General features: G+C 35.0%; 2 protein-coding genes across 2 annotated transcripts in view; both read right to left on the bottom strand.

Annotated features, from left to right (window-relative positions):
• Positions 1-24: 24 nt before the first annotated feature.
• LOC108743072 lies at positions 25-9,896 on the bottom strand. The gene is made up of 4 exons (XM_018478491.2): positions 9,225-9,896; positions 8,831-8,907; positions 8,579-8,767; positions 25-8,428 (listed from the first exon to the last, which is right to left on the bottom strand). Exons 1-4 carry the CDS (start codon positions 9,392-9,394, stop codon positions 63-65), a joined length of 8,802 nt encoding a protein of 2,933 aa, XP_018333993.2. The 5' UTR covers positions 9,395-9,896; the 3' UTR covers positions 25-62.
• The window catches only part of LOC108743075 (von Willebrand factor A domain-containing protein 8), an 11,095-nt gene continuing 10,178 nt past the window's right edge, over positions 9,564-10,480 (bottom strand). The window contains exon 10 of the mRNA XM_025977765.1: positions 9,564-9,608. Coding sequence (XP_025833550.1) covers positions 9,564-9,608 — 45 coding nt within the window. The remainder of the gene's footprint in view (positions 9,609-10,480) is intronic.

The raw sequence follows: 10,480 nt of genomic DNA, 5'->3' as shown, positions 1-10,480 counted from the left end.
GGCGATTTGTATCCCAAGGTTATTTACAAGTCGTTCTTACAAAAAAAATAGAATTTCCAAATTTAATCAACTCTGGGCTTTTTTTGTGTAGATAAGTCTAATTCATCATCGAATTTTCTCTTACTCGAATCTAAAATTGAACTTTCGCAGTTTAATAGGGGTGTATCTGAAGAGTTTTCTGTGCACGAAGGTACACCTTCGTGCTGTGTTACCAGACTGACAGAACTTCCTTCTGACTTTTCAGATTCTAAACTTGAACAATCAACTTCTTGGGTCTCCTTATCTGGTATATGTGCAACAATCAGTGGTTGCAAGGGTATTTCTGCTGAATTCTCGTCTATATTGGCAATAGGGGATCGATTTCTTAGCACCGAATTTTCGTTCAGAAAGTTACTCCTCTTAATTCCGTTAGAACGAAACCGTTCTTCATCTTCTATACTTTCCACAATGGGTGATACATTATCATTAGAGAAATTCGGTTGTGAATCATTACTGTTTGAGTTATTTTCAGGAATGTGTACATCATTCTTCTTTGTATCGTCAACAGTTAAATAGTTTGATGATAAATCGAACATATCTGGTGGTGGTTCACTTAACGAACTACACATTGCTCCGCCCAAAGTGCAAAGACCGCCATCCATAAAGCTAGAACTTACGGGCGAATGAGATCTTTTATCATCATTGCTTTCGACCCTTTCGTTATCTTCCTCCTCTAACTCTTTAGGTTTGTCGTTAATGACAGTTTCTGTTTGCGATTCAACAGCTATTGCCTTTTCTGAATCGTCTGTTTTTTCGGTGATAGTAAGTTCAGATTCTTCGTTCAAGAGAGGCATCGAAATTGGAGGATTGCCAAACGCCTTTTGATTCATCTCGACGGAATCATCGAGATTGGGCAAAGAATACACGTATGAAGGGCTGTTCATTTCGGTCGAAGAGACAGATATGCCCTGATCAGCTATGGTCAGAGGAAGGTCCAAGTTGTTTTGTAACTCAGCTGCCATCAATGTGGCAACTTGTTGCTGGGCAACAGTTTGGGAAATGTTTGGATCGGTTATTGTGATTGGAAGATCCACGTTTTTTGGTACTTCCGTTGTAAGAATATCGCTTTCTTCGTCTGGAATTTTTTTACTGTTGGAACTTGGCACCTCCAGTGGGGTCATTATCGGTGAACTTAACGTGAGACTTGTTTCCAATACGTTTCCGACATTCATAGGAAATAATGTGCTGTTTGGACTTAGTTGGGATTGGGACAGTTTACTTTGAACAGTCGGTTGCTCTTGTTGAAACACGTCCGTGTCAGCCAATGCAGCCGCTAATATGTCTTGGTTCTTGTTCGATTGTGTTGCAAAGATTGGGTTTCCGCCACCTTCAGTGCTTTCTATGGCCATATTTCCAGTGTTAACTGGTAAAAGTAATTGATTCTCAGATTCTGTATTGATTAATATTTGTTGTCCGTCTGTGTGAATGAGAATGTTTCCTTCGGTACCAGCTAACAAATTTGCGAGGTCAGTATTACCCTCTGTTAAAGACTCTATGAATTTTTGTGTGCTGATAGGATCGCCAGATATAATCAGTTGTTGGTTATTACCAGTGTCAACGCTGCATGTTATTGTTTGATTATCTTCTGTTCCAATGGGGACTGCTGGTGCTTCTACTGTAGATGGTAAAGTTAATGTACTTGATGTATCAGTTACAGCCACTGGTACCTGTTCTACTTGAGATAGAGGAAGAACAGGCTTTTGAACTTGTTCTTCTATAGAAGGTTTTAGTAACTCAGTCTTAGATTTCTCCTTTCCTTCAGGTATTGAAGCAGGTGCAGGAGCTACAACAACTCCACGATCATCGACTTGTAAAACGATGTTGCTTAAATCCCCTCCACCAATAGCAAGGTTGGGATCTAAAGATAGCAACGCTTCGTTATTTAATGGTGTTAAATTTCCCGACTTGTCTAGAGATACTAGCATATAAGATTGCGTTTGGCCGTCAACGGTTTCACTCGGAAGAGCCAGTATTTGTCCTTCAGTTATGGTCATTTGATTTCCAAGAGCGTCCTGTATGATGAGTTCATTTAAAGGACTTTGTTCTTTCGGTTTTTCTTCAGTAGAGAATGTTGGCTGTTCCATTTTAGTTTCCTCAACATGTGTTACTTTACAAGATTCAATTTTTGTTGATGAAGATGATAGAGCAGTTAAGGGGGGTGGCATATCTGAATGTAGCGTTGCACTAATTGTTGCTGTTAATGGTTTTTGTAGAATATCTGATGTACCGGGCTTTTTTGGATATGAACGTTTTGTAGGAGATTTACTAGTTTTGCTAATCGTTTCTATTTTGTTTTGTGTTTTAAGAGCAGTAAAACTGCTGCTAGCTTTGATTGCTTGAACTTGTTCTTGTACTTGTTGCTCCAAAAGGGCGTCGTCTGTTCCTTGAATCTTTTTAACAATCTGCCCTTGTTGATTTTTTATAACAATTGTCTTTGAAGCACCAGCACTTTTTAGTGCTTCTTGCAAGCGTCCCTTCGCAGCAGGCATTTGAATTTTCTTCCCGCCTGCCTTGCTTACGTCTGACTTAGAGATTCGCTGTTTTGCTTGCGTGATTGGTATAAGCACCTGTCCACCAGAGGAGATGAAAGTTTGATTTCCAGCAATGGCTTGAGCTTTGGTGTTTATTGTGGTTTGAGCGATTATGTTTCCAGAATGCTGACTAACAATTGCTGGAAGACTTTTACTTGATTTTGTCATTATACCACTTTTTAAAGCAGCTTTGGTTAGTTTCGTGTTCGGCGATTGGTATCCGATCATCTTTTGTTGTGCTGGAGTTAGCAGAACTCGTTGCTGTTGTCCCTGCTGATTTGTTACAATCATTATTTTGTTCCCAACAGGTTCGAGAGTTTCTGATGTTGCAGGAAGAATAACTGATTGTTTTGCCAATTGCTTTTTCCCTGCAATAGTTTTCGAAGTGCTAGCTGCATTTGGTGAAACTATAATGAATTTTCCTGGTTTACTAGGCTGACTCATAATTGCCGGAGAACTTTTTATAATTTTTGAAGATGCCACTTGATAGTTTTTCTGACCTTTGGTTATCTTTTGTGCAGAAGCGTACGTTCGTATTATGGTTGGTTGAGATGTAGTAATTGTAGGGATTTTGTTGATGGTTTTTACCTGTGGTGTTGATTTTTTTACTACAGTAACTTTTTCTGTAGCGATTTTTGGGGTTACGGATATAGCGGTTTCCGATATAACAACTGGCATGTTTTCTATAGATTCAGGAGTTAGAATTTGATCTCCTAATACTATAGGCATTGAATTAATATCAAATACAGAATCCTCTGATTGTTGTGTTTGTGCAACAGTTGGTTGGATGACATCTCCAGCAGGAGTTATGATTGTTTGTTGCAAAATTTTTGCCTTACCCCGACCTTTTGGTGTTGAAACGGTTTTTTTAATTACAGGGGTAGCGGTTGAGAATGTCGACTGTAAAGGTAAATCTGAATCCAAAGCTAATTTTTTAGTTGGCTTCTGTATTATGTAAGTATCAATATCTTCGATGTCTTTATTAGTTCGTTTAGATGTGACCTTCTGAACAGATACAGTTTCGGTTGCCGAAAAAGGTTTCATTATCTTTTCGGTAAATATGGCAGGTTTAGGGGTTTTTGTTACCGAAGGTTTTCTTTCAGGTACTGTTGATTTAACAACGCTCTTTGTGCTCCTTATTTCTTGTGGTTTCGTTTCTTGAACATATTTTGTTTCTTTAATAGAAATGGTCGGTTCTGACAATTTAATTTCTTGAATATGTTTGCTATCCTTTGAGGAAGTGATATGTGTTTTGGAAAGCGGAATAGCAATATTCTCATTGGCAGGTGCAGCAAAAGATTTCGTTATACTCTTAGAATTGTCAGTTAAAATTTCAAGCAGTTTTGAAGAAGTCATCGCCTGATCAGATTCTGTGATTGATTTTGATTGTACAGAATTTTCCTTGTTACTTGTTATTAATGAAGTCATTTTGTCCTCCAGGTCATTAGCATCAGCATCTGTGAAACGGCACATATCAGATGTTGATTTTTTTGTAACATAGGGTAGTTCTTCAGGAGGAATTTCTGTATTAGAAGATTCCATACATTGTTTTGATTTCGGTTTTTCGATTATTTCTGATTGTTTGCCATCTGTAAAATCTACAGAGAAATTTGTTAATGTAACTGGCTTAGATTCAGGTGTATTTACTATTTCCACTTGAACATTTTCTAAGTCCGTTTGAGAAACAACAGTAAGATTAGCTTCGATTGCTTTAATTTTTTCAAGACTTGTCTGTTCCTCTAAAGGGGGTGATAGTTCGGATACAGCTGCCAAAGTGGACAAGGCGGACAATTCTTCTTTTTCATTTGCTGGAGTCGTTACAAAAACACTAGCCAAGACCTTATCGGTTTCTTCAATTGATCGTCGTTCGGAGCCATTTAAATCTGTTAACGATTCAGTATCGTTTTTTTTCGTGGAAGTATTACTTTGTATATCTTCTATTTCATTTTTTATTCCAGTTTGGCCTTCTGTCAAAGTTTCCTTCGAATCATTACTTACTTCTATCGTTTCGACGAGAACTTTTTGTGGTTTTTCACTTAAGTTTTCAGAATGTTCCTCAGAAACTACGATTTCATCAGTTTTCTTAACAACTTCATCTTCACTTGGAGGTTTGATAATTGGTTGAAGTTCATTATCTTTATTGACAATCGATGGTTCTGGAGGCGCTACAACTTCCTCTTGAATTTCAAGGGGTACTTTATTAACAATTTCATCTTCTTTTTCTGGTTTATCCACGTTAAATGCTTCAATTTTGGAATTTTTCGATTCTCCATGCATATTTTCTCCAACTAAGTTCTCTTCTGATAAGTCAGATGGTTCATTTTTATCCTCAAGTTCTTGTAAAGGTAGTTGTTCACTTGACGTTTGCTTTTCAGAAATAACTATTTCATTGCAGACGCCGCTTGCAGTTTCAGTAATATTTGTACCACTTAAATTTTCTGGCACAGAGACTTTATCTTTTTTCTCTTCAATAATTTCAGCGTTCAAATTTTCATTTAAGTTAACAGTAGAGGTGTTATCCAAAATTACCGACTCTTCAATGGTAGTCCGTTTAGATTCCAATACACTTTCTGAATTATCAGCAAAAATAATATCAGACTTCAGTGGTTCAATGATGCTCATTGGTTTTCCAAACGTTTTCTTCTTTTTAGGAGTCACTGTCATAATATCAACGTATTCTTCCAAAGATTCTTGCAAATCAACGTTCATTTTATTATCGTCAGTAATATTTTCAATTAAAATACCGCTTGTAATGTTTGATTCTTCCTGATTTAAAGGCGACTCATTAAATTCTAATTTATCAGCATTTTGTATATCCATTTCTTCATATGTATCTAAATCTTGATCTCGTTTTGTTTTTCTTGTATTTCTTCTTTGACGTGAACTTTTCTGTGATTTAGATACCTTTTTCTTAGATCGTTGAATACTGTTACTACTTAATTCCTCTTGAACAGCATTGGTAGTCGTCTCAATTAATTTATCTCCTTCATTCTCCACTACTAATTCCTCGTTGTCGTTTATCTGTTCAATATGAAAATCGACTGGTTTTGATGCATCTGTATCATCTTTTGTATGTGAAGACGATTCCTCGTTATAAGCTAGATTATCAATTTCTTTATCGAAAGAAGTCAAAACCACATTATCAGTTTTAGCTTTCTGTTGGTGTGCCTCTTCATGTATGTTAGTATGGCTTTCTTGTTCTTCAATTGACGGAATTTCACTTTTGTGAGTATTTTCAGAGAGACATTTCTGTCTTAAACTTTGTTTATTGACGGTTCTCTGTATGGAAGTTTTTGGAAATTCGATTTCTTCTACCGTAGGAACGCTAACTGGACTTACAATAGATTTGTCATTTCCTAAGGGTTTTCCATCTTGAGAAGACTGATCGATGTTATCAGGAGTAGACGGTTTTGGAGCGTCAAGATACGCTAATCTACTTCGATATTTCACAGAGTATCTCCCTTGCCTTCTGCTGTACAGATATTTCTTAAAAGGAACGTTTCCTTTGGCATTATTGTTTTCCACCACTTTTGTCAAAGTGATGTTAACTTCTCCGTGATTTTTTGGTATGATTTCGATTTTTTTACGAACCAAACAATCTTGACTGGTGGAGTTGGAACTACAACCATCATTGGTGTTCGTTTTTCCTAGTTGTTCCTGTTTATCAACTACAATAGCATCTGAAGTTTTATCTTGTGCTTCGAATTCCACTGGACGTTTTGCTGCTTTTTCTGCTACACTTCTTGTGGATGGTCCTGTTTGCTCACTTGTCTCAGTACATTTTTGAGGGGTCCTTTTCATTTCAAATTTTTTATATTTTGGTATGATTTGGTCCTTTTCTTCAGTACTTTCTGCTAATTTTGTCCTTAATTGAGACTTCAATTTTAACACTTCAAGGCCTTTTGCTTCCTCTGATTTTTCAGTATTTGATTCTATGTCAGTTTTAGCATTTTGATTTTCTTTAGACGAACTGTCTGGAGTCTCTTTTAAACCGGGCTTTTCTATTATATCTGTTAAATTATTACTTGTATTGTCTCTTAAACTACACTTATCTATTACATCTGTTAAATTACTTGTATCGTTTCTTGAATTGCTTCGACGTTTTTCTGATTGTACAGAAGGGTTATCTGCGTTTTCTGGCTCTTTCTTTTCTGACTTCTTTTTTTCTTCCATTTCTAAATCTTCAAATGCCTTAACAAATCTTTTTTTTGGATTTGTATGTTTTGTGGCTGTTTCGTTTGATTTCGTCCCTTCACCTGGGTACAATTGTGGTGGTTCATCTTTATCAGGAAATTTTTTCATTTTAGCCACTGGAAAATTTTGCTCTTCTTTCAACTGGTCGGGCACATCTGGAACGGAGGGTACTGCAGTTGACTTCATAAGTTCTTCGAATTCTTCGAAATTTGGAATATGAGATTTCCGATTATATTTGTCAGTTTCTGCAGCTTTCAATGAGGACTTTTCATTCAATTTGGACTTTCTTTGTGTTTTTTTAGGTTGAATTTCAATAAGTTCTGGTTGTTCCAAGTCACTTGCTGCAGAACGACTTGTTGAAGGTGAACTGATTTCAAAAGACTCAGAAGTTGAATCTTCTCGTTTTTCATGACGTTGTTTTCTACTTCTCGATTTATACCGACTTGTTTTTTCAATACTTTCACACTCTTGTACATGTGGGGTTGCTTCAGAAAATTCTTGTTCAGAAATTGAATCCAATATTTTAGAATTCTCAGAACCTTTTTGCTCCGAGTTTTGATCAACTGTTAATGCAATTTTACTTTCAGTTACATCAGACGTTTCTTCGTAATTTTCCTTTTGAGAAATTGTAACCTCCTTTTCTTTGCTACAATTGTTTTCCTTATTTTCATGTAATTCTTTAGTTTCGTCAGCAAAAGTGTTATTTTTTAATTCAGTTTTCTTGCTATGAGATGTTTCACTGTTCTTGGTTGCTTTACGTTTCTGTTTACCTTGTATTATTTCATTAACAGTTTCAATTGATTCTTCATTATCATTTTCTGTCTCTTTGTTGACAGATATGTGCTCTTCTGAGCCTTTTGATGATTCTGCAATATTCTCTTCTTTTAAACTGCTTGATATTTCTAGAGAATCAGTCGACTTGGAAGTATCATTTTTGCTGTCAGTAGACGGATTTCTTATCTTCCCAATGTTGATATTTTTCTCTTCCTCTTCATCAAAATCGAAACAAGATTTTTCTGCACTTTCATTTGCATTGACCTCTTTTTCTTTTTCTTGTGTTTTTTCCTCTGAATCTTTCTTGATAATTTGTTCTTTCATACTGCTACTAGCAGTATTATCAAATTCTTCTTCCTCTGCACTATCATTGTCCCATTCTGCAAGAATATCTTGAGAGGGGTTGTGCGTGGGCTTTTTTGGCACCGGTTTTTTTGACTTTGGAGTCTTGCGACGTTTCTTTACTTTAGGCTCATCTTCAAGTTCGTCATAAAATTCCTCGTCGCTAGTATCTATAGGGACGATACCTTGTTGAAGTAAAGCCAAGTCTTCATCAAATGAAGATGTTTTCGAATGGGTCATTCGAATACCCTTTTTGGGCTTCTTTGGAGTTGATCGTTTGGTCTTTTTTCCAGTAGAAATGAGAGTGCTGTAGACACCTTGTATGTGAGATTTATTGTGCAGTACAATAACGCCAACTCTCGATGTTTGGAAGCCACAAGTAGGGCATGTATAGATATTATTTGGTTCTACATCTCTTTTTTCTTCTGGTGATTGGATCAAAATTCGGACTTGGTGGTCATCTTCACCCAGAAACCGAGGGTGGGTAATTATTGGCAGAGACCTTCTTAAACTGGACGTTGATGTAATTGTGTGAGTGGTAGGAGTTTCTGAAAATGTCAATGAAATATAATAAATATATGTATCTAAAACATAGTTTAAAAGATAATGTAATTCTCTACATTTCTGATAATATTGCAATGCATAATTACACACACACCTACACTCCTTAAACAAAATGAAAATAGAAATAGCCTTACTCAAGCTTCTTTTTCCACGTTTCTTCGGTGATTTGGTAGAAGCACCGAATATGAATGACGTATTAATTTTTTTCTCAGGTTCAAAAATGGGGCTGTCTATAATATCTGGACTTCCTCCTGTTTTTTCTTCAGCAGCAGAAACATCACCAGGAAATTTCTCCATAAATGGATACTCTTTTCGGTACATGTCTATAAACAAGTAAAGCACAAGCATAAGGAATTCTATATTATAAATTATAAATGAATACTTACCAAGCCCCTTCTTAATGAAATTGTTTTTCTTTGTGCAGTTGTACATATAAATGTTGTTAAGGTCTTTGACAATCTCACTGAAAAATTAAGATGTATATAAGTAAATTAATATAATAATACAATTGAAACACAACAAAAGCAATAATGCTAAATAATTGTTATGCATTTTTATAGCAATTAATATGTACATGTAACTATAACGTTAGTTTATGCATATGTACATATATTATTTACAAAAAGAAAACGCTAACTGATAATTTAACACCAATGTATCGATTATGAATTAATATAACTGAAAAATTTCCTGAATAAACAAAGTTGTTCGTCACATATTGCAAGTTTCTTAATAGAAAGCAAATGACTTTTAATGATAATACTTAAGATAAGTACTTACTAGGAGTCTTCCTCAAAGAACTTTACAGCGCAAATTGATTTGTTTTTTAGTTCGGCGAGTTCTGGCGGCACAGAATCCCAATCTTTAACCTCTCCAGGCCACCAACATGAACGTAATTTTACCCAAACAATATCTCCACTTTTATAATCCACAGGCGTTTGTTCACACATTTTGAAAGTTTCTTTTATATCCTTAAGACACTAGGATGTATACTTATTTCTGAATGCAGAAAAAGAAATTATATTCTACACTGGTTAGTTGTTGATTTTATAAATAGCTTCCATTTGTTTCCTTTAAAAAGTACACCATATTGTCTATATTCCCCAAACAGTATCAAAATTATAGTTTTGCAGTATCACGACGATACTTCTTCAATTTACATCCCTATTTTAAATTGTTTATCATTAAAAAAAGTATTCAGCACCTTCACTTGTCATAGTCGTTCATGTTTACCCATAATGCACTGCACTTTTAGCGTCTAATAACAAAATGTACGCAAAATTAAATATTTTTTAATTTAGAAACAGTAATTATCAAATAATTCAGTTTTAGGCTTCACAAATTGTTGCTTCATCCATTTTGGTTTCATAATAGATCATATTTTTAAGAAATGTAAACAAGAATTACTGCCTAACACAAGCGAGAAAACGCTTACAATATTGTTACACCGTTGCCAGCTGTATTTCTTTGTATTTCAACCATTTTTATATTAGAATATGAGAACAAAGATAACCTACTAATAATAAATTAGCCTTTTTATGAAAACTAAAATGGCGGATAACGGATAGCCCCGCTAATTTAAAGTTAATTATTTGTAGTAATGTCGTTGACAACTCTAATATTGTCTTTAATTTGCTTTTTCATTCTGTTGTACAATCAAAATAAATGTAAAGAATACTTACATTGCGTTTTGGCGTTAGATACATAACCTCACTTTAATTTTATTAATATATTTAATAAAATAATTTGCACGTTTTTGTGAGAAGCGGTGAGTTATGAAAACGTTGAAATATTCATGTTAATTGAAGTAAAAATAAAACAGGGAACCTACGACAAATTTTGTTGATTTCTTTTTTTTTTCTTTATTTTGGCTATTTATTGTAGTGAAAATAGCAATAACGAATTCGAATTGGCAATGGTGCCTAACGACGCAGATATGACGTAGGGTATATAACGCGGCAAATTTTCTTAGCATTCAAAAAGATAATTTAAAAAGTTTTATACAAATTGAATTACTGATCTAAATTTTATAATAA

The sequence above is a fragment of the Agrilus planipennis genome, unplaced genomic scaffold (genome assembly GCF_000699045.2).
Source record: "Agrilus planipennis isolate EAB-ADULT unplaced genomic scaffold, Apla_2.0 scaffold395, whole genome shotgun sequence".
Taxonomy (NCBI): domain Eukaryota; kingdom Metazoa; phylum Arthropoda; class Insecta; order Coleoptera; family Buprestidae; genus Agrilus; species Agrilus planipennis.
Note: the sequence above shows the minus strand (reverse complement) of the source record. Positions and strands in the feature narration are given on the sequence as shown.